General features: G+C 55.2%; 4 protein-coding genes and 2 non-coding genes across 6 annotated transcripts; 4 read left to right on the top strand and 2 right to left on the bottom strand.

Annotated features, from left to right (window-relative positions):
• The first annotated feature begins 1,743 nt into the window (after positions 1-1,743).
• On the top strand, positions 1,744-9,910 carry CCT6A (chaperonin containing TCP1 subunit 6A). The gene is made up of 14 exons (XM_062012405.1): positions 1,744-1,909; positions 2,214-2,277; positions 3,650-3,784; positions 4,378-4,551; positions 4,686-4,789; positions 5,904-6,014; positions 6,527-6,686; positions 7,114-7,196; positions 7,537-7,633; positions 8,266-8,413; positions 8,653-8,786; positions 8,896-8,998; positions 9,375-9,447; positions 9,612-9,910. The coding sequence occupies exons 1-14, from the start codon at positions 1,776-1,778 to the stop codon at positions 9,682-9,684; spliced, it is 1,593 nt and encodes a 530-aa protein (XP_061868389.1). The 5' UTR covers positions 1,744-1,775; the 3' UTR covers positions 9,685-9,910.
• On the top strand, positions 4,124-4,255 carry LOC133627407 (small nucleolar RNA SNORA22). Its single transcript, XR_009820151.1, has one exon. It is a non-coding gene; the product is annotated as a small nucleolar RNA SNORA22 (small nucleolar RNA).
• LOC133627406 (small nucleolar RNA SNORA15) lies at positions 5,635-5,745 on the top strand. The gene has a single exon (XR_009820150.1). It is a non-coding gene; the product is annotated as a small nucleolar RNA SNORA15 (small nucleolar RNA).
• A 615-nt stretch (positions 9,911-10,525) lies between the features above and the next one.
• Positions 10,526-15,472, top strand: SUMF2 (sulfatase modifying factor 2). The gene is made up of 9 exons (XM_062012406.1): positions 10,526-10,622; positions 10,960-11,116; positions 12,044-12,158; positions 12,733-12,777; positions 12,977-13,127; positions 13,689-13,744; positions 14,008-14,092; positions 14,349-14,502; positions 15,238-15,472. The coding sequence occupies exons 1-9, from the start codon at positions 10,571-10,573 to the stop codon at positions 15,344-15,346; spliced, it is 924 nt and encodes a 307-aa protein (XP_061868390.1). The 5' UTR covers positions 10,526-10,570; the 3' UTR covers positions 15,347-15,472.
• Positions 15,473-16,196: 724 nt separating this feature from the next.
• Positions 16,197-23,053, bottom strand: PHKG1 (phosphorylase kinase catalytic subunit gamma 1). Its single transcript, XM_062012587.1, has 11 exons — positions 22,912-23,053; positions 21,183-21,369; positions 20,605-20,736; positions 20,135-20,310; positions 19,773-19,827; positions 19,125-19,190; positions 18,775-18,938; positions 18,125-18,215; positions 17,219-17,372; positions 17,007-17,132; positions 16,197-16,511 (listed from the first exon to the last, which is right to left on the bottom strand). Exons 3-11 carry the CDS (start codon positions 20,685-20,687, stop codon positions 16,260-16,262), a joined length of 1,167 nt encoding a protein of 388 aa, XP_061868571.1. The 5' UTR covers positions 20,688-20,736; positions 21,183-21,369; positions 22,912-23,053; the 3' UTR covers positions 16,197-16,259.
• Positions 23,054-24,092: 1,039 nt separating this feature from the next.
• CHCHD2 (coiled-coil-helix-coiled-coil-helix domain containing 2) lies at positions 24,093-26,684 on the bottom strand. Its single transcript, XM_062012589.1, has 4 exons — positions 26,496-26,684; positions 25,799-26,045; positions 25,089-25,251; positions 24,093-24,399 (listed from the first exon to the last, which is right to left on the bottom strand). The coding sequence occupies exons 1-4, from the start codon at positions 26,543-26,545 to the stop codon at positions 24,389-24,391; spliced, it is 471 nt and encodes a 156-aa protein (XP_061868573.1). The 5' UTR covers positions 26,546-26,684; the 3' UTR covers positions 24,093-24,388.
• Positions 26,685-27,209: the final 525 nt, after the last annotated feature.

Here is a 27,209-nt window from a genome sequence, read left to right as displayed (position 1 = left end):
GCTGCCCTCTGCTGAGAACAACCCTGAGGGAGGATCAGGGTGAAAAAAAGCTACAAACCAGAGAAGCAAGAGCAAAATATTTGTGTGTGACCTGTTGGCTACAGAATCCAGGACAGAGCTGGGGATTTGGGTGTTTTAACAAGGCATTGCATCCAGGCACCTCAAATATTAGCACTGCAGGCTCTGTGGGCTGGGTTGGTGTGGTTTGTTTTGTCAGGGTTTCAGCAGGAGGGTATCATCCCAACAAAAGGATTAAGACTAAACATTAACAGAGTTCCAGAGCCAATTATGAAATGCAGCTGTAATTTCCTGCATTTTGCAATGTTTAATGTTTATTGCTAATGATTACAGTAACAGAACAGAGAGCTCAGCCACTATAGTAAAGACTCAGCATTAAAGTCCTTCACGAGACACACGCACTGCTCAGCCAAACAAAAAGGCTCCAAACTTGCCTTGTATTATGTTCAAACACCAGCTGCAGCTAAACCACTTTAAGACCAGAAAGCCAAGCATATCAGCAGCTGTCTCCTGCAGAGCAGCCAGGTCAGACTGCCAGGCTGTGCAGGGCAGCCCTCTGGCACAGCACAGCTGTTTGCCCAGAAACCTGCCATCCTTACTCAAAGCAGCAGAGCAGATTCCCAGCAGGTGCCACAGCGACTGCCAAAACCAGCCTTGAGGCCAGTGAATCTGCCCTCACCCCTGACACTAAGCCAAGCTCCCCCCAGAACACTTGTGAAACAAACCTGTGCCCCACAGCAGGCTCAGGCTTTAGTACTGGAAGGGGGGTGATGAAGAGGCCATTGCACTCTGATCAGGGCACTGGAGCATCATCCTTCTGAGGAAAGGCTGTGGGACCTGGGGCTGTTCAGCCTGCAGGAGACTGAGGGGGGAGCTCATTAATAGTTACAAATGTCTAAATGGTGGATGTCAGGAGGTTGGGACAGCACTTTTTTCTGCTGTAACTAGCAACAGGGCAAGGGGTGATGGAAAGAAGCTGCAATACAAAAAGTTCCATTGAAACATAAGGAAAAGCTCAGTGTTTGAGTGAGGGAGCCCTGGCCCAGGCTGCCCAGGGAGGGTGTGGAGGCTCCTCTCAGGAGGTTTCCAATCCCACCCGGACACGTTCCTGTGCCCCCTGATCTAGATGGAGCTGCTTTAGCAGGGCTTTGGGCTGGATCACCTCTAAAAGTCCCTTCCAACCCCCACTGTGCTGTGATCTGTGAGTTTTGATTAACTCAGCTCTGACTTCTCACCAAGAAACGTTTTGATGATTAATCCGGCCCAATTAACTATTAATTTTCTGTGTCCCGTTAAATCACGGGGCTTAATTATTTATCCTCACGGCCCTGCGTGCCTGCCGGCCGTGTGGCTGTGTGTCTGTGTGTGTGTGTGTGTGTGTCTGTGTCACAAAGCTGAGCGCTGCCCTGCCGCTGCCCTGCCGCTGTCCGGCCGCTGCCGCTCGCCGGCCGCGCGCACGCACGCTCGCTCCCGCGCCTCTCCAACTCACCCTCGCGCCGGGCGGGAGGGCGGGGAGACAGACCGGCGCCGCAGCCAATGGGAACGCGGCAGACGGGCGGGGAGACAGGCGCCGCAGCCAATGGGAACGCGGCAGGTGGGCGGAGCGACAGGCGCCTCAGCCAATGGGCGCACGCGCACCCCCGAGAGTTCTAGAAGGGGCGGGGATGCGGCGCGGCCCCGCCCCCGGCGCGCGCGCAGCCCGGCCCGGCCCCGCCCCTTCCCTTCCCGCCCGGCAGCAGCGCGCGGCAGCGGCGGCCATGGCGGTGAAGGCGCTGAACCCCAAGGCCGAGGTGGCCCGGGCGCAGGCCGCGCTGGCCGTGAACATCAGCGCGGCCCGCGGGCTGCAGGACGTGCTGCGCACCAACCTGGGCCCCAAGGGCACCATGAAGATGTGAGGGAATATCCAAACCCCTCCCTCCCTTCCCTCAGCGCCCGCCGGGGCAGCGCGGGGACGGGCGGGCGCTGCGGCCTGAGGGGAGGCGCGGGGAGGGCGGCGGCGGGCGGGACGCGGCGGGAGCGGGGAGGCGGCGGAGGGGACGGGGAGGGCGGCGGAGGGGACGGGGAGGGCGGCGGGAGCGGGCTGGCGGCGGCGCCACGCGGCTGGGAACAAAGGCGGCGCAGGAGGGGCCGGGGAGCGGCGCGGGCCTTGCCCTGCGGCCGGGCCCTGCGGACTCACCCGCCTCGTGTCCCCGCAGGCTGGTGTCAGGGGCCGGAGACATCAAGCTGACCAAAGATGGCAACGTGCTGCTGCAGGAAATGGTGAGCTGGGGCTTAGTCTCCGGGGTGGGAGGTGGGGGAAGCCTCGGGGAGACAGGAGGCGGCTGGTGTTGCTCAGAGACGGCGCGGTGGGTATGTCCCTGACTGCTCGGGGCCTGTGCCACTGTCCCGAGTGTACTGAGGGGGAAATGACCCTTGGGAGGAAGTGAAAGGAGTAAGTGTGGCTTGGGAGATGCTGAATGGAGTTTGTGTGCTAATTTAACTTTTTAAAAGGAAATGAGAGCTGTTGAAATAATGATGTTGGCACTTTCCATTTGTGTCCAGAAAGCATGCTTCTGTGCTTGGACGGGCCTGAGACAGCAGAGCTCACCCTGGGCACATGGCCTGGCAGGCATCTAAATCTGGGTACAGCTTGTATCACTCTCCAGTCAAGTCTAGGGGGTGTTGTATTGCAGTTATCCCACTGTAGGGATGAAGATCATGTCGGGGGTGGTGTGTCCCAGGGCTGTTGGGTTGCAGTGTGCCCCCATTACTGGCTGAACACAGCCTGTTAGTGCCTCTGGAGTGTTGCACTCCACTGACTGGCTGTTGTAGTTCAGCTTAAAGTACTGAAGTTAATAAACAGAGTGATCCATCAGACAGAGGAAAAAGTAATTAAATCAGATCCCTCACAGTAGAGGTGATACTTTGGGGAAAATAACAATAAAAAGCTAAACAACAGTATAAATGATCCCATTGAGTTTTACCTGGCTCCAGTGCAGTTACTGAGCACCAGCCTTTTCAAATGTGAACACTATTCTGGCTGGATAAGCATCAACCTATGCTACAGTACCCTTCAGCAGGCCTTTGGAGATCTAATTGATGGTTGTGGGCCTTATATTGCACACTAACTTCTCTTAAGTATCCTAAGGTCTTGTGGGGCATTTGTCCAGACAGACATGGTGCTCAGGACTGGAACACCACTTGTGCTGCTTAGCAGAGGAAGTAGGAAGAAACTGAATGAATGTTACCTTCATGAGATAAAGCAGTTAGGCCATGAACAGCACAGATTCCTAAATTAGCTGTAAGCACACTGGTTTTAGTGCCAGCAGCAGTCTAGTTGTGATGGCTCATCATTTGCCTAAAGGGCTCTGACAAGCTCATAACAGATTGAGAACCAGTTTGTCTCCTAGCACTCAACTGTTTTTATGTGTGGATGCATAAATTGAAGGGGAAAATGCTGTTACATGGATTAATTTAATGACATTACTTTTTTGGTCAAAGTGATTGTTGTTAATTGATTTTACTTGTTGAAACCTCCTGAATTGACATGACTTGTGAAAATAGCAACTAGTCCTTAAAGGCTTCATTTAGCCAATTTCAGATTGTTGGCTTCCTGTGCCAGTGTAGTGAGACTTCTTGCCTCTTTTTTCAGCAAATCCAACACCCCACAGCCTCCTTGATAGCAAAAGTAGCAACAGCACAAGATGACATCACGGGAGATGGTACCACCTCAAATGTCCTGATCATTGGGGAGCTCCTGAAGCAGGCAGACCTCTACATTTCTGAGGTGTGTACCCAGTATTTCTTTTCTTGATGGACAATTTAAAAGCTTCATCAGAGGTTATTACAGTTGTTTAATGCTTGATAGTCACAAGTCAGACCTTGAAACAGAGATGTGCTTCTGCTTATGAGTGCATCACTGAATGTGTAAAGTGGGGAGAACTCAAGACTTGTTCAAAATCACAACCACTTCTGGCAGATACTGCAGCTTTTCATCAAGTTTTGTCTGGTATCTGCTGGTAGCTCTGTTTTGTATGAGTTTAAACACTCATTTTACTTGTATGTTAGCAAGAAGACCCTCTCCAGGGGTAGGTCAGGTGAGTAAGTTGCAGAATGGGCACCCATATTGCACAGTGAACACCCAAGTGTGCTTTGTAGTTCCCTTGGTTTCAATTCTGTGCTAGAATAATCTGTACTTTTCCTCTGCATTGGAAGGATTTGCATTCCTTTTACATGTATTCAGAAGGACAGTACATGGTCCTGTCTAGGCAGGTTTATGTTCCTGTAGCTTTGCTGTTCTGTGGAACGTTGAAACCACAGGTTCTGGTTGTGAAAAGGCACTTGCTGTGTCCTCTAACGATTTCCCTTCCCTTGCATTAGGGTTTGCACCCTAGGATAGTCGCAGAAGGGTTTGAGATTGCGAAGGATAAAGCCCTTGAAGTTTTGGAGCAGGTTAAAGTAACCAAGGAGATGGACAAGGAGACCCTGATGGATGTTGCCAGGACATCCCTCCGTACGAAGGTGCACGCTGAGCTGGCGGATGTGCTGACGGAGGTGAGCTGCCTTCAGGACCAACAGCTCCCGGTTCTGCAGAGCTGCAATGATGGCTCAAGTGCAGAGCAGGTGGAAAAATGGGACTTTGGGTGACTAATGGTTGTTTTGAGGGTTTTTTTCCCCCTCTGTTCCAGGCTGTAGTGGATTCTGTGCTGACAGTCAGAAAACCAGGGGAGCCAATTGACCTCCACATGGTAGAGATTATGGAGATGAAGCACAAGTCAGAAACTGACACAACGTAAGTGATGGGTGTCCTGGAGCTGCAGTCCAGTGAGGCCCTGACATTCCAGCTAAAGCTGCTACTGGAATTGTTATTAGAGAGGGGTGGAAGAAAGGCAGAAATCCAGCTTTCAGCCATAAACTTATCTGGGCAGCAGAACTTCCCCAGTCATAGAATCACAGAATGGTGGGGGTTGGAAAGGACCTTTAGAGATCATCTAGTCCAACCTCCCTACCAAAGCAGGTCCTACCTAGATCAGGTCACACAGGAATGTGTCCAGGTGGGTTTTGAAAACCTCCTGAGAAGAAACCTCCACACTCTCCCTGGGCAGCCTGGGCCAGGACTCCCTCACCTCAACAGGGAAAGAGTTCTCCCTTAGGTTTTAATGGAACTTTTTGTGTTCTTTCCATCACCCCTTGTCCTGTTGCTACTTAGAAAAGAAAAAAGTGTTGCCCCAACCTCCTGACACCCACCGTTTAGGTATTTGTAACTATTGAGATCCCCCCTTAGTCTTCTCCAGACTAAACAGCCCCAGGTCCTGCAGCCTTTCCTCAGAAGGAGGATGTTCTAGTCCCCTGATGATCTCTGTAGCCCTGTGCTGGCTTATCTCCAGCAGTTCCTTGTCCCTCTTGAGCAGAGAAGTCCAACTTGATTCCCTGACAGGAGTTTCTTGAATAGCAAAGAGTAGCACTGGCTCAGGCTTTCACAAACAAGGCTGGGCAAACAGTGCTTGGTAGTGTGTGTGGCTCTGCTGTGCTTTAGGCTCATGCTGTTCATTCCAAGTACAGAGCAGCGTTTGGTAAGCAGGAGCTGCACTGGAACCATGCAGCTGGTTGCTCTGTGGACTCTGCATGCCCTCAGTGGCACAGGTGAATTCTGCACAGCTTTGCTCTGTAGCTGGTGCAGTCAGACACTGTGCCAGAGCAAGGTCCTTCCTCACGGGCCGGGTGCCTTTTCCTTGGGAAGGGGCATTGCCTCTGTCCGTGGGACACAGCCCTCACCCGCTCCCCATGCACAGGCACACGTCCTGTCCTGTTACTTCTGCTCTGGGTTCTTGGCCAGCCTGCACTTCTACGCAGTTTGTCTGTCTGTCTGTGTACCTTGGAGCACACCATGTATTTTGGTCTTTCAGGCTGATCAGGGGCCTGGTTCTGGATCATGGAGCTCGTCACCCTGACATGAAGAAACGAGTGGAAGATGCTTTTGTTCTCACGTGCAACGTGTCTCTAGAATATGAGAAAACGTAAGTATAGAACAACAGGGTGAGGAGCAGGAAATGCACATGTCTGGAAAGCCTTTGGTTTAAGGTGTGCTTCACTAAGGGCTGCAGACTCACAGATTCCTGCCATCCTCCTCTGGAAAGGAGACAGTGGTAGCTGAGAAAATGTCCTCCAGAGGCAGAGCTTCATGTTGATATCTGTTTGTCTGTTTTGTTGAAGAGAGGCTGGATGCCTGCCTGCCTGCCTTGCCTGCCTTGGGCACAATTACAGGTTGCAGAGCAAATGTCTAAAAACATACAGCTGGGAGTTAGCTCAGGTTCAAATGTGCCTTCTTGCAGTGGGAAAGCTCTGAACTTGAGAGCAGGAGCAGCCATATGTTGCCTGATGGGTTGGAGAGGAGTGTTTGGTTTGGGTTATTACAGTTTCCCTACAATGTTGCTGAAAGGATTGATTCTGTGTACTGTAGTTTATTTCTACAGCAGAGGGGATAGTTTTGCTGATTTTTTTTTGGGGTGGGGGGGATTGTCTCCTTCAGAGAGGTGAGCTCTGGATTCTTCTACAAAAGTGCTGAAGAGAGAGAGAAGCTAGTGAAAGCAGAAAGGAAGTTCATTGAAGACAGAGTGAACAAAATCATAGACTTGAAAAGAAGAGTCTGTGGTGATTCAGATAAAGGATTTGTTGTCATCAACCAGAAGGTGAGATGAAAGATGCAACTGACTGAAGTGTATTTTTGATTCTGGCCTTCTTGGCAAGCCGTGGGCTGTTTGACTCGCTTCATACAGTCCCTCAGACAGAAACAGCTATGTTTGTTGTGTACAGTTCTGTCTGAGATCTTAGAGTCATAGGATCATTTAAGCTGGAAGAGACCTTTAAGCTCATGGAGTGCAGCCTGTGTCCCAGCCCTGTCACCCACCAGCCCATTGCCCTCAGTGCAACACCCACCCAGCTCTGAAACCCCTCCAGGGACTCCAGCACCTCCCTGGGCAGCTGTTCCAATGCCTGACAGCAAAGAAATCCCTCCTCACATCCATCTTCTTTGAGCCCTGAGGAAGTTATTATTCTTTGTCTTTTTTCTGTTCTACTTATTTTTCTTCATCCTGAGGGTCAGTTTGTGTGTTGTAGGGAATTGACCCGTTCTCCTTGGACGCGCTTGCGAAGGCGGGAATAGTGGCTTTGCGGAGAGCTAAAAGGAGGAACATGGAGAGGTCAGTTCCTGGTGAGAGGAGAGGGTAAAACAACTTGCTCATCCAAACTGGAACAGTGAGTCAAAACCTAGCCTGAATCCACCTTTAAGGACTTGCACTAAAAAGTGCACTTTGATCAGTGCAGCTGTTCCTGGTGTAACTGGAGGTGGTTGGTACAAACGAAAGCAGTGCCAGCAGCACTGCCCAAGGCAGGAGTCAGTGTCCCTCAGTCATGGCTACCTGTAGAGGAGACTTCATTCTACAAACTCATGTTTGCAGGGATGCTGTGGGGGGTGTGTGTATGTGTATGTGTGAAGGAGTGCTGCTGATGACCTCGGGCTGAGCTGTGTGTGTTCCCCAGGCTGACCCTCGCGTGCGGTGGCACCGCCATGAACTCGGTGGAGGATTTGTCCCCTGAGTGCCTGGGACATGCAGGGCTGCTCTATGAGTACACACTGGTGAGTGAGGGCAGTGTTCCCTCTCTGCCACTTTTGGTTTGGTCTTGATCTGTCTGGTGGGGGGCTTCTGAGGTATGCCAAGAGCTAGGCTGGAGCACTAAGAATCACAGAATCGTTTGAGCTGGAGGACACCTTTAAGCTCCAGTCCAGCCTTTGTCCCAGCACTATCAACCACTAGACCATTTCCTCTAAGTACAACATCCACTTGTCTCTTAAACACTTCCAGAAAGGCTGTGTTACATCCTCTTGGCTCTTGTCATAGTGTATTTTCCAGTTATTTCACAGAATCTCAAGGGCTAGAAGGGACCTGGGAAGCTCATCCAGTGCAACCCCCCTGCCAGAGCAGCACCACCTAGAGCAGGTCACTCAGGAGCTCATCCAGCTGGGTTGGAATGTCCCCAGAGAAGGAGACTCCACAGCCCATCTGGGCAGCCCCTGCCAGTGCTCCCTCACCTCAACAGGGAAGAAATGTCAATGTTGTGCTTTAATATTCATACACTTGAGGAAACATGTGACTTCCTGAGGGGCTGTTAGTGCAGGACTGAACCCGAAAGTCCCTGCTCCATTTTAGTGTTGTGCACATACATTGATTAAACAAATATCTGACTGCAGCACATGGCCCTGTGTTCCAGGGAGAAGAGAAATACACCTTCATTGAGAAGTGTGACAACCCCCGCTCGGTCACGCTGCTCATCCGGGGCCCCAACAAGCACACGCTGACCCAGATCAAGGACGCGGTGCGGGACGGGCTGCGGGCGGTGAAGAACGCGCTGGAGGATGGTGGGTGTGCGCTGTGCCCGTGGTGCTGAGGGGCTCTGGGCCCCTGGCACCCCTCGATGCACCGGGCACAGTGTCTGCCCTCAGAACTGTGCTTACACCTTGCATTTTACAAGCAGTTGGTAACTCTCAGTAGATATGAGATGTGTTTATTTAAGGGTGAGGGGAGAGATCAAACTAGCCTGGAAGTTCCCTGTTGAAATGGGAAGGAGTGCTGACTGAGGTGTGTGTTTCCCTGGCAGGGTGTGTGGTGCCAGGAGCAGGTGCACTGGAAGTAGCTGTAGCCAACGCTCTCGTCAAGCACAAGCCCAGTGTGAAGGGAAGGGCCCAACTGGGCGTTCAGGCGTTTGCTGATGCGCTCCTCATCATCCCCAAGGTACTGGGGGCTGCTGAGGGATGCAGCCTTGGGGCATGACAGGGCCCTTTGTGTTCTCTGCCAGAGGCACCCAGATTAACCACAGGAAATTGTCTCTGTTCTCCCAAAGGTGCTGGCACAGAACTCTGGGTACGACCCGCAGGAGGCACTGGTGCGGGTGCAGACGGAGCATGCGGAGTCAGGGCAGCTCACCGGGGTTGACCTGAACACTGGTAAGAGATTTGTGCTCAAGTGAGAAGCTGCTGTGGCACAGCTCCACCAAGAGCAGAGCTACTCTGGACATGGACTGTGATCCCTATGTCAGGAGCACTCCTAAGCTCCTCAGTCCTGGTCAGCCCTGGCTCTCACAGGGTCCTCTGAAGGGGCTTGTGGAAATAAGGTACACAATCACAAGGGTTGGAAGGGACCTTGAAAGATAATGATCCAGCCCCCCTGCCAGAGCAGGATCACCTAGAGTAGGTCACACAGGAGCTCCTGCAGCTGGATTTCTAAATCAGTTTGGAGCAGCAGCTCCTCCTGGGTATCAGGCAGCAGGGAGTCCTACTTGAATTCTACAACTGTTTACTTAAAGACTTCTTTTTTGTGTAGGGGAGCCCATGGTGGCTGCAGCTGCTGGGATCTGGGATAATTACAATGTCAAAAAGCAGCTGCTTCATTCATGGTAAGTGTAATGGTGTCTTCAAAGAGCAGTGGGTGTTGGAGTCCTGTGGGATGGAGGGATCCCATGTGGAGGCCTGGGCTCTCTCAAGGGCAGAAATGAAGCTTGAGTCCTCTTTGGGGCATGCCAACACGGACATTCTAACACTATCCATGTACCATTTCTAGCACGGTGATCGCCAGCAACATTCTCTTGGTGGATGAAATCATGCGAGCTGGGATGTCCTCCCTCAAAGGCTGAGGTGGCCCCTGGTGACCCCCCCAGCTCCATCTGCCACGGGGCTTTTCCCCACCCTGGGAGTTGCACTGCTGGAGGGAGCAGCGCCTCTGTGCTCAACGTGGCCACTCAAACTATCAGCAACTTAGCGGAATGTGGGGTTCTAAAAAGCAGTTATTTATTTCTCACCACAGTGCATCACCAAGTTGCTTTCCTTTTTACCCAATAAACTGTTACCTTCTGGGCTTTAGGACTGTTGGTTATGTGAAACTTGTCTCAGCCTCAGGCCACGGTCTTGAGCCAAGGTGAGACCCTGGGCCCTGGCCCTGCTCCCGGCTGGGCTCGGGTGGAGGCTCCGGGGGGAGGGGGGCGACTGCTGCTCGGGGCTGTTCCCCTTCGTCTCTCAGTGCTTGGATTTGCTGAGAGCTCTGCAAGCGGGGTCTGAAGGGAGGTGAAACTTGCTGCTTGTGACGTGCCACTGAGGACTTGCACTAATCGCAGGGGCTTTGTCTCAGCCCCTTCTGGCCACAGAACGGGATCACGCAGCCCGGCAGCTTTCCTCGGCGCGGGGCCGGGGGAATGAGGGTACAAACGGGCATTGGTACAAGCTTTAGCCCCTCCTGCCGCGCGGGGCCGGGGGAATGAGGGTACAAACGGGCATTGGTACAAGCTTTAGCCCCTCCTGCCGCGCGGGGCCGGGGGAATGAGGGTGCAAACGGGCATTGGTACAAGCTTTAGCCCCTCCTGCCGCGCGGGGCCGGGGGAATGAGGGTGCAAACGGGCATTGGTACAAGCTTTAGCCCCTCCTGCCGCGCGGGGCCGGCCGCGGCTCCCGCACCGCCCCCGCACACGTGACGCGGGAGGGGCCGCAGCCGCCGCGTCCCGCCGCGCTCCGCAGCCTCCCGCGGGGATGGGGCCGGGGCCGGGGCTGCTCCTGGCGCTGCTGGCGGGATGCTGTGCGGGTGGGTACCGCAGCGGGGCCGCTCCCGCCGGGCCTCGGCGCGGGGAGAAGCCGTGAAAATGGCTTTGCGTGTGCCCGCGGAGCTTCCCGTTCCGCTCACTGCTGCACGTCGCTGCCTTAAAGGAGCCGGCGCGCTGATTCCACCCTTTGGAGCCGCTCCTCTCCCGAGAAAGATGTGACTTTAAACTATTTTAAGCCTGTTACCGAAAGAATACGGGCCCATACAAACGCTATTCGCAGTCATTTAACACCCTACCTCCAGTATAGAAGGCAACTCTGGCCAAAACACGGTCACGTCTGAAAACTGAAGTTCTTGTGCTGAATTTGTTCGCTTTCAGGGTTGGGAGAGGATGGAGGCATGGTGCAGCTGCCTGGCGGGAAGTTTCAGATGGGATCCAGTTCCCTGGAGAAGAGGAACGAAGAGGGTCCCGTCAGGGAGGTGACAGTGAAGCCGTTTGCTGTGGACAAATACCCCGTCACAAACCGGGATTTCAGGTAAGAGCAGAGGTTTGGGTGGCCGCGGGAGGGACGTGGTGTGTGTGTGCTGGGGCTCTGGGGTTGCCGGCGCCTTAACGCGATGCTCGGCCACTCCCACAAGGTTCCTTAGAACCAAGAAATACGTTTGTCAGTAGTAAATCGCCCTTACGGGTGTAAATAGAGCATCTTACCAGTGCTGCTGGCAAAAAATCCTTCCCCTTCCCCTTCTCCTCCCTCACAGGGCGCTACTGCTCCAGATTTCAGGTTCCCACCGGTTTCATTTCCATTTGTAAGGTACAGGCCCACTCCTCCGTGCAGTTTTTAGCAGCCTTTGCCCAGGGCACAGGCAACAGATGTAGGGAAATGCCATTGTTTGCTGGGCTGAGCCCTCCTTGCCTCAGAGGAGCCGAGGCAGCAGCAGCAGCCTGGCCACACACTGCACTGGTGTTTACTGCAGCTGGGCAGGGGGGAAAGGAGTGGGCCAGGAGCACTGGGAGACCCTCAGCACTATGTGACTTTTATAGTTTTCATTTTGGGGACATTTAACATCAGCCATAAGTTGTACTGACTCCCAAGAGATCTTTAATCTCTGCAGTTGTTACAGTTTCTGGCAGGCTGGGGTGCAGGGGGAGGTTACCTGCATGGGGATCAGCAAAGAATGGCTGCTCCTTCTCTGGAGGTCTTCAAAACCCGCCTGGACACATTCTGTGTGACCTGATCTAGGTGGAGCTGCTTTGGCAGGGGGTTTGGACTAGATGATCTCTAAAAGTCCCTTCCAGCCTCCACCAGTCTGTGATTGTGTGTGTGACTGAATCTCTCCAGTGGGCCCCTGCAGTCCTCTGCATCTTGCCTTGCTCTGAACTTGCTGTGTGTGCAGGTTGCTGTGTTTGGTGGTGTGGCTCCTGAAGAACTGTCACCCATACTCCTGTTGTGTTTTTATGGCAGAGAGTTTGTTAGAGAAAAGAAATACAAAACAGAAGCAGAAGCATTTGGCTGGAGCTTTGTCTTTGAGGATTTTGTATCTGAAGAGCTGAAGAAAAAAGTCACCCAAAAACTGGAGGTAAATCTAAATGCCATGGGATGAGTTTCAGTGCTGATGATGGAGATGGTATTTCTAGTCACATCCCTGCCTGACCCTTGAACAGAAAACAAACACAAGAGGGGAGCCACTTGCTGATATTGTTTTTCCACTAAGTAGCAGCTACATCTCAGTGCAGACCTTGGCTACTCTTAGTGTTTTTTCTTTACTCTTGGGTTGTTTTGCTTTTGAAACTAACAGCAGGCTCAAGCCTGGGTTGATTTAGGGCACACCTCTGTTTACATCCTCTCCAAATCCTGTCAGGCCAGACTCATGAGATGCTCCAGTGAGCTGGGAGAGAGCAAAGCACCTTTCAAATAACTCAATTAACTAAACCTTAAACCAGGAAAGCTAAAGAGTATGGGCTGTTTGATCTGGTTTCATTTTGAAAAGCAAGTGCCTGTACTCTGTTGGGAAGCACTGTGAAGTGCCTGTGATAACCCAGCTCACAGTGCAGTGTTTCACTGATTCAGACCCTGCTGCTCCTAACCCACTGCTGCAGGGAGTGGCAGGGGGTTGGGGGTCAGCTCTAATCAGATGCCATTCCTTTCCCCAGTCTGCCCCTTGGTGGCTGCCCATCCAGAAGGCTTTTTGGCGACAGGTGAGTGAAAATCAGGTGTGATGAGTCCTCTCAGTGAGAGGATTGTGCATGTGTTGGTGTGTGCTGAACCTTCCTGACCAACAGCGGGGAAAAGCAGCGTTTGTGGCTGCTGCATGTTCCCTGCTTGGCCCCTTCTGTCCTTTTTTAATGAGAAAGTTTATAAAATCAATTAAAAGCTCATGGATACAATTCCTCCCAGCCCTCAGGCCCTGGCTCCAGCATAAAGGACAGGCTGGACTACCCGGTGCTGCACGTGAGCTGGAACGATGCCCAGGCTTTCTGTGCCTGGAAAGGGAAGCGGCTCCCGTCGGAGGAGGAGTGGGAATTTGCTGCCAGGGGAGGACTGGAGCGTAAGTACCACGAGCTCTCAGCTGTTTCTAAACCAAGGCATCAAGTAATATTAGTTCTGCCAGATCCAAACCTCCATCTGGGATGCTTTCAGAGGTTAATCTTGGGAGCTGAGCAACCTTTTGACCTGGGAGTCAAATTATTATCATCATCATCATCATCTCTATTAATAATAATAGAAGTGGCTTATCTCTAGTCTGAATGTATCCTCCTGAACAAAGCACTTGTGCCAGCCAAGAATACCATTTCTAGGGTTTGGAGCAAGGAGCAGCCCCACTGCCCTCCCCACGTTGATGCCGGTGTAGAGCAGACACTGGGGCTGCTGTAGGGACCACGGGATGCCTGGTGCCAGCAGTGGTTTGTAAATGGGAAGGCTGGTTCTCATCTCTCTTCATCTCCTTGGCAGTGTCTGGAGAGATTAGTCCATCTGACCTCATTTGTGTAGCCCTTCTTGGTGTTCTGAGCTGAGCTGGAAGGGAATGGTCATACAAGTCTGGTTAGAAATAGGCAAATGCAGAGGCTGGAGTGACGTGGGGTAACGGGTGTCTCTTCCTCTTTGACAGAAAGGATGTATCCCTGGGGAAACAAGTTTCAGCCCAACCGCACAAATCTGTGGCAGGTAAGATCCTAAAAATCACCCTTTGTGTTGAGGTCTTCTGAGGGGGGTATTGAACTCAATCACAGGGTCTCAGTGACAGCCTGAGCAGGCTGCATGGTCCTGGGCAGCAATGCAGATGGATCTGCAGGGTACAGGAAAAGCTGTGAGAGTTAATTTGCAGTGCAGAGTTGTTGCATGATTTAAGTGTGACATGGTGCTGTGATGAGCAGGATGTTTGTGTCTCCATGGTGGGTCTTTGCTCAGAGGGATCTTTCTCCCCACAGGGCGAGTTCCCAGGGGCAGACACGGCTGAGGACGGTTATCACGGCGTCTCACCAGTGACAGCCTTCGCTCCTCAGAACAGCTACGGTACGGAGCAGCCGTCCCTGCCCTGGCTTGGGGATGGTGTCTCCTGCCTAAATTAACACTAACCACAAAATCCTCTAGTTGTGGGAGAATTTCAGGCGTGGTGTGGTGTCACATCAGCATCTTGACAGAGTAACTGAGCTCTGGTGGTTGTTGCTGATGTCAGCTGACGTGGAGCTGCTCGAGGCACCAAACCATACCCTGCTTCTAATTAGAAGTCAATTATTTTGCACTCAGGGCTCTATTTATTCTGACTCAGGGCTTTACGACCTGCTGGGGAACACCTGGGAGTGGACAGCATCCCAGTACCTGACACCAGGGCCACAGGCTCAGAGGATGCAGGTGCTGAGAGGGGCCTCGTGGATCGACACCGCGGATGGCTCTGCCAACCACAGAGCCCGTGTTACCACCAGGTAGGTGCAGGCGAGGCCTGGGTGCTGGGCTGCGGGGATTCCGTGCTGCTTGGCTGTAGAAGAAAGAGGTTTCATTTTGAAAGACAGTTGTCTCTTCTTATTTACTTTTCTGAGAAGCAGTTAGGAAAACAAGCAAGCACTGCTGTAAATGCACTCCCAATTGCTGCTCAGGTCATCTTCCATCAAGTATTTAGACACCAAGATGGTCAGGGGACTGGAGCATCTTCCTTATGAGGAAAGGCTGTGTGCTGTTTAGTCTAGAGGAGCTGTTTAGTCTAGAGGAGACTGAGGGGGGACCTTATCAATGCTGATAAATACCCAAAGAGCAAGTATCAAGAGGATGGGACCAGTCTTTTTTCTGTAGCACGCAGTGACAGGACCAGGGGTAACGGGCACAGGCTGGAACACAGGCAATTCCACTGGAACGGGAGAAACTTGATACATGCTGAGGTGAGGGAGCCCTGGCCCAGGCTGCCCAGGGAGGCTGTGGAGGCTCCTTCTTAGGAGGTTTCCAAACCCACCTGGACACGTTCCTGTGCCCCCTGATGGAGGGGAACCTGCTTTAGCAGGGGTTGGGCTGGATGAGCTCTGCAGGGCCCTTCCAGCCCCCACCATGCTGTGAAGTTATTCAAGGGAAGTGGAAGTTTCTCACCTCTTAGAGAGGGTCACATTAAATGTGAAAAGCACTAACTTGGAAGGATGCCTAACTTGGGATCTCTTTTTGTCCCTCATGAGGATGGGGAACACACCAGACTCAGCCTCTGACAACCTCAGCTTCCGCTGCGCTGCCGACGTCCCGCTCACCGTGGCCGAGAGAAGCCGACGGGCCAAAGCTGAGCTCTAAGGTCACTTGGGAGGACCTGAAGGGATTTTCTCCTGTGGAGACGAGCAGTAACCCCCAGCAGTCACCTCCATCAGGGCAGGTTTAAAAATTAAAAGTAAATTCTTTGAGCTAAAAGCCCTGTCCACAGTGGGATGCCTGGGCAGACGTGGGGGCAGGGACGAGCAGGGCGCTGTGGTGTTGCTGTCTGCTTGGGGTGCACAGCTGCCAGCTCTCCTGTCCATAGGGCAGGGACAGTGGCTCTCCTCTGGGTGTCCATTTGCAGTAGGCAGAGGGGGGCATGTGTGAGGGCTGGGGCTGCCTGCACTGCCCTCAGTGCAGGGGCTGGGGCTGCTGAGAGGGGCACAGCGATGGGGGCAGGATCCTGGAAGGGGCACTTGGACATCCTTCCCCATCTCCTTGGGAAAGCCCAGCCTCTGAGCCTTCCCAGAAGTGAAACAAAGTGTCTTTATTGACCCTTAAGCAGTGGCAAAACCATGCATGGGCTCTTTCCTAAGTGCACAGATGATACAAACTGGTGCCCCACCTCTCCTGGGTGTTGCAGAACACAGGGAGCTACAGAGTGGCTGTGTGTGAGCTCTGCTGGCACAGCCTCAGGCACACAGAGGGCAAGAACACCCCTCCGGGCACTGCTCTCTCCTCCACCTACAACTGCCCCAAAAGGGGCTGAGCTGAGCCTTCCCTAATCAAATCTGCTGCTTGGAGCACCCAGGAGCTGTGGTGGGTGTCAGGTGTATGGAGGCAGCTTCCACAAACCCATCCTTGCAGCGTGGCACCCCAGGGCCCATGGGCAGCCACCCACAGCTGAACTGAGCCAGCCAGACCTCTGGGAAAAAGCCAAAGGAGTCACCTGTGGGCTTTCAAAGGTTTTACTCTCCTTAACTCTGAGCAAACTCATCAGCTCACCCCGTGGCAATCAAAACAGCCCTTCCTCGGTTGCCAGGGTCAGCAGGACGGCCTTGCAGGTGTTCTCAAAGAGGGCAGCTCTGTTCTGTGCCTCCCCTTTCTTCACCCAGTGCCGGTAGGTGCGGAAGGCGCAGGCGTCGATCAGCTTCCTGACGGGCTTCAGGGCGTAGGGGTCCCGCACCACCAGCTCCCTGGTCACTGACTTGACCAGCCGGTACTGGTAGTAGATGCGGACGGAGGCCAGGACGGTCAGGCAGATCACCTGTGGCACAGCAGGGGCTCAGGGGTGGGCTGCAGCTCAGGGGCAGCCCCATGTGAGGGATCTGAGCTTTGCCCCAGTGCCCTTAACATCAGCCCTCAGTGTGGCACCTAATGCCATCCCGGTGCTCTGAGCTGCCCTAATGGTTGGCTGTAGGGAAGGGAAAGGACTCAGCTCTCTTTTACCAACTTCTGCATCATTGGATGCAGCCATGTGATGGCACTCAGAAGTGGGGCTTTTAATGAGCTGGGGGCAGGGCAGCCTTTCCCCTTATTTAATCCTCTTCTGTAAAGAAGCCCTTAGGAAGTACCACAGGATAAGTGAAATGGTGCCTGGGGAAGGGTCTCCACCCCTCCAGGCTGCTCCATCCTGCCCAGCCCAGCTCCATCAGCTGCCTTGCACTCCCAGTTTCTCCGGGCTCAGCCAGGGAATCCCTTCCCCTGCTTGGCTCCCACAGCTCTCAGGGTCGGGTGCCGACAGCCCCGTTCCCAACCTCACCTTGAACTTGCGGAAGGGGCTGAAGTGCCGAACCTCCTCCACGTCATACTGCTGGAAGAAGGGGTGTGCCAGAGCCTCTCCGGCCGTGTACCGCTGCCGAGGGTCCACCACCAGGAACCGGGAGATCTGCGGGAGGGCACGCAGCAGCCTCAGCCGCCTCGGGTAACCACAGCCCCCTCCCTCCCCGCGTTTCCCCACCCTCCAGCACCCACCAGGTCCTTGACGGTGTCGGAGCGATCGTCCCACTCTGGGGAGCCGAACTGGTAATCCCCGTTCATGATCATCCGCAGCATCAGCATCTGCTTGCGGTGCCAGAAGGGAGGCGAGCCGGCCAGCAAGGTGTACATGATCACCCCAGTGCTCCACCTGCAGGCAGCCCCGCGGACCCTCAGCCCCAGGACACGCCAGGGCTCGGGCTCCACCTTTCCCCCATCCCTGGACATGCTGGGCTACGTGTGGCTCTGGCTCCCCGGGGCTGCTGTAGGAGGGGAAGGGGCAGGAGCTGCCCCACTGCTGGGCAGGGCTGTGGGATTCCTGGGTCGGTGTGAAGCTGCTCCCTGGGGTGCTGCTGTCAGCAGGAGGTATTGCTGTTCGGAGTTTTTCGGGGGTGGAAGATGATGTGGGAGGGTGGGACACGGTGGTGCCAGCAAGGCTGGACGCTCTGAGGCTGTCTCAGCTGGGTGGGCGTGCAGTGTCCTGGCGTGGGAGTAACAGCTGAAAAGGGGCTGAAATGCCCCAGTGTGCTTTCAGTGGCTGGTTGAGCCTGAAGCTACCAGAGATGGCAGCAAAGTCCCTGCAAAGGGCTCTGATGGGCTTTCCTGAGCTGGCTTCTCTCTCAGGTGCTGCCTCAGTTTCATGCCTTGCTCGTGTGTGTGTTTAAGGAGCCTCGTGTCTTGGAGCCCAGCCCGAGTTGATTTATGAGCAGAAAGTGTTGCTCTCCCTCGTCCCTGATGGGGCAAAGGGATAGGATGGGCTCATCACCAGGATGGGCTCATCACAGCCCTGAGATTATCCTTGAAGGTTTCTACCAAACACTTACATGGTTCCTCATCAGCACAACTCTCACTGTACCCCAAACCACACGCCTGGGGGAGCAGCCCGAGGGGTGTTTCACTCACATGTCAACCTCCTTCCCATAGCCTTGGTGCTCATCATCCATGGAGCACTGCAGGATCTCAGGGGCCAGGTAGCCAGGGGTGCCACAGATTTCTGCAGAGACAGGGCAGAGCATCCCCCTGAGCCACCCAGGAGAGTCGGTGCCACCCCAGACACCCCCAGCAGTCCCATCAGGAGGTCTTGATCCCAGGTGGGATCTTTGCAGCGATGGTGCTTACAGGGACTAACTGCAACTCGTGTTGCTGGTGACTTGTTTTGGTGAACTGTAGTGGCTAAAGAGTGAGAGTGATGGAGGTGCCGGTGGGAGGGGATGCCCATTGCTGGATATGTGGCTCTTCTCAGGGAGTGGGGAAGAAAACCTTAATGTTGGGCAGTAAATGGATGGGGTAACGAGGATCAATGGGAGGGAAAGTGCAAGAACAGGATGGTTTTCCTCATGGGCAACAAACTTCTTTATGGCAAAGAGGGTGGTGTGGAGGGTGGGTGGCAGAGCCAGGCTCGGGCAGGAGCAGGAGGGCACCTTGAGCCATTGGGCACCCACGTCTCACCCACTAAGGGCAGCGAGACTGGCCCCAAGGAGACTGTGGGGCACCACAGCACTGGGGTGGCCACGGGCCGGCCCAGCATTGCCCCCACCCCACCATCCTCCTACCTTTGAGCTTCTCATTCTCTTGCAGCTGGCAGGAGAAGCCAAAGTCTGTGAGCTTAATGTTCATGTCATCGTCCAGGAGGATGTTCTCCGGCTTCAGGTCCCGGTGGACGATGTTGATGGAGTGGAGGTACTCGATCACTTCCAGCAGCGCACGCATGATCTTCCTGGGGATGGGCAACAGCACCTGTCCCAGCCCAAGGGCCAGCACCAGGCCAGCCAGGGCCAGGTGGCTCAGCCCCACAGCCCAGGTGGGCACAGCCCAGTGCCATTCAGCCCCTGGCTCTCGTTGTCCTTTGAGCCCACACTCTGCTTTTGCAACAGGATTTTCAGCCATCTGCATCTGGCCTTACCTGGTTTCTTTCTCGCTCAAGGTGACCTTCTCAGTGAGGTAGTCAAAGAGCTCCCCTCTCTTCATCCTGCATGGGGGAGGAAGAGCAGAGGCAGGCAGCAGCTGAGCTCCAGCAGCACAGCAGCCCCAGGCCCTGGGTGGGGATCACCTGGAGGCCACTGCCCCTTAGCAGCCCCAGAACACCCCCTGGACAAAACAAGGCAACTTGTTAACAGAGGGGTAAAAACACCTCTGTATCATTGCAAAACATCAGGCAAGAGGAGGAAAGGCTGCCCCCAGAGAGGGTGGGTTTCAGATGGGACACTGACAGGACCTTCCTGGGGTCATCCCACTCTGCTGCCATCCCTTGCACTGCTCTGGCATCAGGAGTCACAGTGTCATGCTGGGCACAGAAATAACCTGAGGGATGCACAACAGCTCCCACCAAAGGTTAGGAGAAACCTGAGCAGCACCGAGACGCTGACGGAGGGGAAACACTCCCAGCAGCCAGGCTGCAAGGACTTGGCTGCTGCAATCGAGCCTCATTTACACCTCGAGCAAGAGCTGGTTGTCCCCCCCATTTCTGGGCCATAAAACACGGGGGCAACGCTGGCTCATGGCAGAGTGGAGATGGGCAAGGGCAGACAGAGAGGGGCAAGCTGGTACTTACAGGTCAAACACCAAGAAGAAGAAGGTGCTGGACTCATAGCTGTCCTTGAGCTGGACTGCAATAAAACACAGGGGCTGTAAGGACAGTGTAGAGCATGTTCCTGAGCATTAGTGGGCTAAAAATTGCTGATCCAATGGCTAATTGAATTCATGAGGAGTTGATCTTCACTAGTGGTTTGGTTGGGAGACAAACGGGGCAGCGTGGGCACTAGTGGCAGAGCAAACAACGCTCCAGGCAGCTGCTGTGTGTCGTGGCAGGAGCATCAGAGGGTTTCACTCCAAAAACCTTTCCTGAGGACACCTCCAGGGTAAAACAGGGCAGAACACCCCCCCTCTTGCCCCCATGCTCAGAGCCTGACTTACTGACGTTGGGGTGGCCCGAGACCTTGCGGAGAATGTCGATCTCTTTAGCGGTGGCTTCTCGCAGCTCCTGCACCTCCTTGGGGGAGATGTTCCCCGCCGTGATGTCGATGATCTTCACGGCATATTCCTGCCGGGTGATTTTGTGAATGCAGCGACGGACAACGCTGCTCACCCCCCTGCCAGGGACAACACAGACAAGGTGTGGGAGCCCCGTCCTCCCCGTGCAGCCGGGCGCGGCGGCCGTGCCATCGGCACCTCGGGCCCTTGGTGTTTTCCTGCACGAGTGGGTCTCGCTCTGTCACCCTGACTGCACTGGGACAGAAGGTTTGGAGCCCATGGAAAATGCTGCTTCGTGCTATTTTTAACCCCATGTTGCTAGAGGCCCTGCTCATATCAGATTCCCAGAGGACACGGTTCCTGTCAGCTACTGGAGTACGTGAAACCACGGTTTGCCAAAAAACAAGCTTTACCTGCCCAAAACCTCCTTCGGCTCATACTTTTCATAAAACTCCTTGGATGAGTTCCAGTCTGGTAGGTCTTCTTCCTTGGTCATCTCTGGCTCCTGCCTGGCAGCGCTCTAGGCTTGTCTGTGCAGGAAGGAGCTGCGAGGAGATGAGAAGAAGGATGGGTGCTCACTGCAGCCAGGGCAGGAGCAGGGTCCTGTCCCATCCCCAGTGCCCCCCAGAAGGGGAAACATTGAGCTGGAGGAGGAGGATGATCCTGGACCACAGACTAAAGAGGCTGGCTGGAAAAGCAAAGCTTTCCCCTCAGGACCCCATGGAAATGCCACTGAGGAGAACAGGAGCAATCCCACCATGTTCCCTGCAGCTGCCAGGCTGGGCCAAGGCTGTGGGGAGCCTCAAAACCTCGTGCCCTCGCACAGAGCCCTGCACATGGCTCACAGGGCATCATCCTCCAGCTCCTGCCACTACAAAGGGCTAAAGCCACATTTCTACTCCCTCCCACCTGGGAGAGCAATTTAACCCATGTTTGTGAGAGCTGGGGGAGCTCTGGTGGGAGGCAGCAGCTGAGCTGCACTTTCACTCACCCAGGAGCAGGGGGGTGCAGGAGCACAACGGGTCCAGAGGTCCCCAACAGCAACAGCAGCCTCTGGGAACGTCACCCCACACCGACAGCACCCGAAGCCCTCAAATCCACTTTGCCTTATGGGGCTGTTTCCCTCTTCTTTTTTTTCTTCCTGATTATTTTTAAATGACCAACTTATCTGAAATGACCTAAGGAGGGAGGAAAAATGGTGTTTAAAGCAAATGGAAAAGGAGCAGGGAGGGAGAGTGGGTGGCAAGGGTCAGTGAAGCAGCAAGGGGGGCTGGGGTGCAGGCAGGGACAGCGAGCACTGTGGGGTCAGCTGGGGACAGCAGCCCCTCAGCCATGTGCTTGCAGCTGCCAGCAGCCTCCAAAGCTCCTGAAAGGTCTTGGCCCATTTATTTTTTGCTTTGTATTTCATTCTGGGTGTTTGGGTGGGTTGGGTTTTTTTGGCTCTGTGCTGGAGGAGGAGGAGGGTGACAATATTTTGATAGAGTGGTGGTGGGGAAATAACCAGTAGCCCTGATCCCTAATTTTCACTTGCCTTTCTCTTTAAGCCCTGGGAACTGGATGTCCTCAGATGTTCCTGTGCCCTGCATTGCTGAAATCCCAATTGTCCAAGACCAGCTGCTCTGCAGAAGTACAAACACACCAAGCAACTGGTGTGGAAAGCAGCTCTTAAAAGCTTGGGCAGCAGAATTGTCACTGTGGGGTGACAGCTTGCTGCTGGGGACAGCGAGTAGGTGCTCAGGAGAGACTTGATACCGTGGGTTTTGCTTTGCCCTCCCCTCCAAGGGGCAAGGGCTCTGCCAGGATGCTCTCAGGCAGCTTCACACCTCTAAGCAATTTTAAATCTTGTTAAAGCGTTTCTGTCCTGACCTGCTTACAAGGACTGAAGCTGGTTTAGGTGTCTGCTGCTGCTGAGAGAGAAATCTAGCGAGGGTTGGAGTGGTTCTAAGAGCCATAAGGTTGATTTAGTTTATAAAACTTTAGCTGTTGTAAACACTATGAGCAATGCCAAACCGGGTCAGGGATGAAATTAGACACGAGAGGCAGGAGCAGGCAGCAAGGAAAAGAAAATATCTCTGAAGAGGGGGAGAACCAACAACTCTTTTAAGTTGAAAATCAAACTCTTGGGGGTTGGTGTTGCAGGGAAGGGCTGGAGGCTGGGGAGCATCTGCAGAGCGCTGCCAGGAGCAGCCTGGGCTCTGGGAGGCAAGAGCCTCGGAGCTTGTTTAAAACACTCGCTATTAAGACAAGCAGCTGGTACAGAGCACCAGGAGCATAAGCCAGTTCTACTATCGGAGCTGAGTGAGCTCCGTGGGAGCGCAAGGGGGAAGAAATGGGGTCGAGGGGAGGTTTCTGTCCTGAGGCTGACCCAGAGGAGCGCGGACGGGCCCGGCGCCGCACACCCGACTGGGCGGCTCGTGTTTGCCCTGGTCAGTACTCGGTAACATGCAAATATTGACTGAGGTAAATGCGGAAAGCCCAAGCTCGGGGCGTCAGTCCGGGTCAGCACGGGAGTGACCTTCAGCCCCCAGCCCGCAGCAACGCCCCCACAAGCGAGCGACGAGCGGCCCCGGCGAGCTCAGCTCAGCTCAGCTCAGCTCAGCTCAGCTCAGCCCCTCGCAACACGCCACGCGTCAAATGCCACCGCAAGCGAGCTGCGGGGCCCCGCGCCCGCCCCGTCTGCGCTCCCTCCCAGCCGCGCGGCGCCCGGCGGGCGGCCTCACCTCTGCCGCGGCTCGGCTCGGCTCGGCTCGGCTCGGCTCGGCTCGGCTCGGGCAGGGGCCGCGGAGGGCGCAGGGCCTGCGCACCGGGAAGCTCCGGGCACCGGCAGCAGCCCCGCCGCGCCGCAGACAACGCGCAGGGCGGGCGGGGCCGGCCGGGCCGCGGGGCGGGACGAGGCCTGAGCCCAGCTGCTGCCGGGGCGGAGCGGAGCGGGGCGGGATTCGGAGCCCGGGCCGGCCCGCGCCCTCCCGCCGCCGTTAGCCCGGCCCCGGGCGGGTGAACACGCACACAGCCCGCTGCTGGGGCCGTGCGGAGGGGACGGAGACACGCACACGCACACGCACACGCACACACACACGCGCGCACACGCACACACGCACACACACACACGCCTCCTGCCCCGAGCAGGCGCTTCTGGCCCCGAACGCCGCTGCTTCCCCTCTCCTCTCGCTGTTGGCGTCGGCCGCTCCACGCAGCCCTCCCGCGGGCTCCATCCTCGCCCCAGCGCTGAAGCGGGCAGGGTGTTTACAGGTTCCAGCGCTTTGGCAGTACCTGAGCTGGCTGCTTTCCCCCTGCACGGAGCAGCGGTAGCTTTGTCACTTGTCCAGGCCACGTGAGAGAAGGCCCCAGGGCCTGCAGGCAGCTGGCTCACCTCATGGTTTAGTTCACAGCTTGTCCTGCAAGAGCAGAGGAAGGAAAAATACCTACAGCCTCGGCTTGTGTGACGGGAAACTGCAAGCTGTGAGGTGGGACTCAATTACCTTAGGGCTGCCCGGCTTCTCGGCAGTGCACAGGCTGCTCAGGTAATGGCCAAACACCAGGGCAGAGGGAACACTGAGCGGAGGGAACGTGTCTCTCGGATCTCCTGCCTCTGAATACAGAGCTTGTTTGTAAAAGTATGATGGGATGGATGCCCTCGGGGAACCAAGACCTGCTGCATGCAGGACAGCGTGGAGCCAGAGCTGTGATTCTGTGTGATTCCTTGTCACAATGTGTGTGAAGCAGCAGTGGGGTTCCAATGCTCAAGCAGGAGATGCCCGGCAAGTGCTGAGCTGCAGCTGTTCCCAACCCAGCCCATTTGCTCCAGACAGGCACCCTCACTGGCAAGCAGACAGAAGCCTGCCAAAATCAGTTCTCACCTGCTCACCCTTCAGACTCACCTCCAAAGCCCACTACAGCAAGGTACTTTGAGAGAGAGAAGTTTATTTATGCACCATAACACATTCAACACACAATCAGCAAACCCCAATTAGCTCTTTTTGCTTTATTGTTCATTCTTTCATTCTGTGCTGAGTTAATTTGTGGCTGCAAGTTGTATCACATCAGTAACAGCTATGGCAGGAATCAAGCCACGAGCAGGACAAGCATGTGCATATATGAACTAACAAGATATCAGACAGCTTTAGACTTTATTACTGAAACTTCTTTCCATCCACAGGTCAGTTCTTGTAAGATGGTCTCAGCAACCTTTCTGAAGGCTTAGGCTAAACCTGAAAGGCAAGAAGTGATCACAGTTAATCAAGTCTTGATGGTGAGTGATCTTCCTTATTATACACCAAGGATGTCTGGGGGTTCCCTCTGCCCTCTGGGGCAGAGGTCTGTCTGGGGGTTCTCCTCTGTTTGCTGTGCCATGCTGAGCTGCAGATGTCAGCAGTGCAGCCAGGCACTGGCGCTGGGCAGGCTGCTCTCTCGGGGTAAGGGCACTTTGTCAGTTGTGTCACACAGGCCTGTGCTACAGGCCAGCAATGCTGTGTTGATTCTCCAAGTAGGCTGCCATTGCACCCCTAAACTGTCAGCTTCAGCCCATGCACCAGAGCTTCAGGAATTCACTCTCTCCACCCCATCACCTACAGCTACACATACAGGACGAGAAGCCAAACAGAACAGTGTCTCAGAATCATAGAACCACAGAATGGTGGGGGGTTGGAAGGGACCTTTAGAAATCATCCAGTCCAACCCCTCTGCCAAAGCAGCTCCACCTAGATCAGGTCACACAGGAACGTGTCCAGGTGGGTTTGGGAACCTCCAGAGAAGGAGACTCCACAAGAGTCTTTAACTGACTTCAGTGTCCATCAATCCCCATTCTTTAGTGGCTGGATTGAAAAAAAAACAGGACATGCCCATGATAATGTTTCCCATTAGGTCATTTAGGAGCAGGCTGGTAGCACTGCCTACTTACCATTAGCAAACCTGCACTGCTTCAGGACCTCACTGAAGCCCTCGCACAGCTTCAGGTCAGTCTGGTTCTGTGCACACTCCAGGAACTGCTTCATTTCATACTGGCAAGGAGCAAACTGCGACTGCTGCTGCTGCTGGTAGGCAGGCTGAGCTGCCTGGGGCTCCTGCAATGGCAGACACTTCCATGAGCACCCCAGCCTCTGGAGCCACACCACCTCAGCACTGCTTGCTGGGGAGTTCTTCCCTGTATTTCAGTCTAAATGCAGTGCTACTTTTTAACATGGAAAAGAAATGATGGGCTGAAGTACAAAACAGTTTCCAGCAGTGGCATGACACGACACATTCTGAACAGTTTTGTAACTGTGGATAGCACCTGGGCAAGGTAACAGCATTATCTCAGTGCCTGAGCAGCTTAAGAGCTTGCAACAAACCTGGGACACTGAGGTCCTCTCTGAATCAGAGGGGTACTACAGTAGAAAACACCGCTAAGACTCTGCCACAAGCACTCCTGCATCTCTCTGAATGACTTTTAAGGCATATCATGGTGATTGTGGTAGTTACTTTGAAGATTTAAGGCTCTACAATTACCCCAGTTTCTGCAGCAGCAATTTCTGTGGTCTGTATGTCTACAGCAATCATCATCCTACAGACAGCTGATGCCCCAAGTTAACGGCACCTCGTGAGCTGGCATCCAGTTGTGCTTTCTCTTACCTGGTAAGTGATGTCGGGCCTCGCAGCTTCAGAGCTGCTTCCTCCACCAAGTCCTCCGGTCAGCGCATGGCCGATGGTGTGGCCTACGGCAGAGCCCACAGCCACCCCAGCGGCAGTGGTGGCCATCTGTGCCATCAGCCCTGGCTGCTTGGGTGCGGGAGCAGCCACAGCAGATGCCGGCGCCGCGGCTGGGACAGGAGCTCGGGCAGCAGGTGCCGGTGCTGCCGCTCGCATCTGTGGGGCCCGACTGCAGGGACAGAGACACAACCCTCAGCTTGTAGCCGCGAACCCCTGGGCACGCCCTGGCCGCGCACGGACGGCTGCAGCTCCCAGGTGGCGTATGCACAACGGGGGGCAGCTTGCAGGCTACTTTTAGTCTGTTTTAAAGACCAGCCGCCCCCCTCGCCCCCACAGGTCCGCACTGTTTTGCGGGAAGAGCACTGTAAGCTAAAGCTGCCGACTAAAGAAGGCCCCAGCGCTGGCTGGCCGCAGGCCCTGAGCGCGCCCGAGCCAGGCCAGGCCGCAGAGCGGGCGCCGAGAGCCGCATCGCTCCCCGCGAAGCGCCTGGCCGAGACAAAGCCCCGCTGCGCCCGTTACCCGCCGCCCGCTCCCCCGGCACCGCGCGGCGGCGGAAGGGCCTTTGTCGCCTGCGGCCCACGCGGGGCTAAGCCAGGCGGAAAGGCGGCCGGGCCCTCACCTGGCGGGCGGCGCCACGCGGGACGTGCGGCTGCGGCTGCCCCTGGGCATGGCGGCGCGGCGGGAGGACGACTCGGCGCGGTGCGGTATGGTGCGGTGGTTCCGAGGAGCGGAGCACAGGCCCGGCCGAGCGCCCGCTGCCGCCGCTGCTGAAGGTCACCCGACACCCGCCGCGCGCCCCCGCGTCACGTGACCGGCCGGCCGCGCGCGCTCGGGGGGGCGGGGCCTGCGCGGGGAATGGCGGGGCGGCGCGCGGCGGCGCGGGGAATGGCGCGGCGGCGCGGCGCGGGGCGGCGCGGGGCGGCGGCGGGCGCTGGGTTAACGCCGGCAGGGCAGCGGCGGTGCGGGTCCCGAGCTGTGTATCTCAGTGCTTCCAAGGTTTCCTGTAACAAACACGTGGAGTCACAGATTGATGCGTGGTGCGGGCTGAAGGGCCCTGCTCAGCTCATCCAGCACAACCCTTGCCAAAGCAGCTCCGTCTAGATCAGGGCACACAGGAGCGGATCTGGGCGGGTTTGGAAGCCGCCTGAGAAGGAGCCTCCGCACCCTCCCTGGGCAGCCTGGGCCAGGGCTCACTCACCTCAGCGCTGAAAGAGATTTTCCTTCTGTTTAAATGGAACTGTTTGTGTTCCAGCTTCTTCCCATCACCCCTTCAGCCAGGCTGTGCTCAGTGATGGCCAGTGATAGGACAAGGCGTAATGGGGACAAGCTGGAA

Source organism: Colius striatus, chromosome 20, assembly GCF_028858725.1.
Source record: "Colius striatus isolate bColStr4 chromosome 20, bColStr4.1.hap1, whole genome shotgun sequence".
NCBI classification, from domain to species: domain Eukaryota; kingdom Metazoa; phylum Chordata; class Aves; order Coliiformes; family Coliidae; genus Colius; species Colius striatus.
The sequence above is the reverse complement of the archived record's forward strand: the minus strand, read 5'-3'. Positions and strand labels throughout refer to the sequence as shown.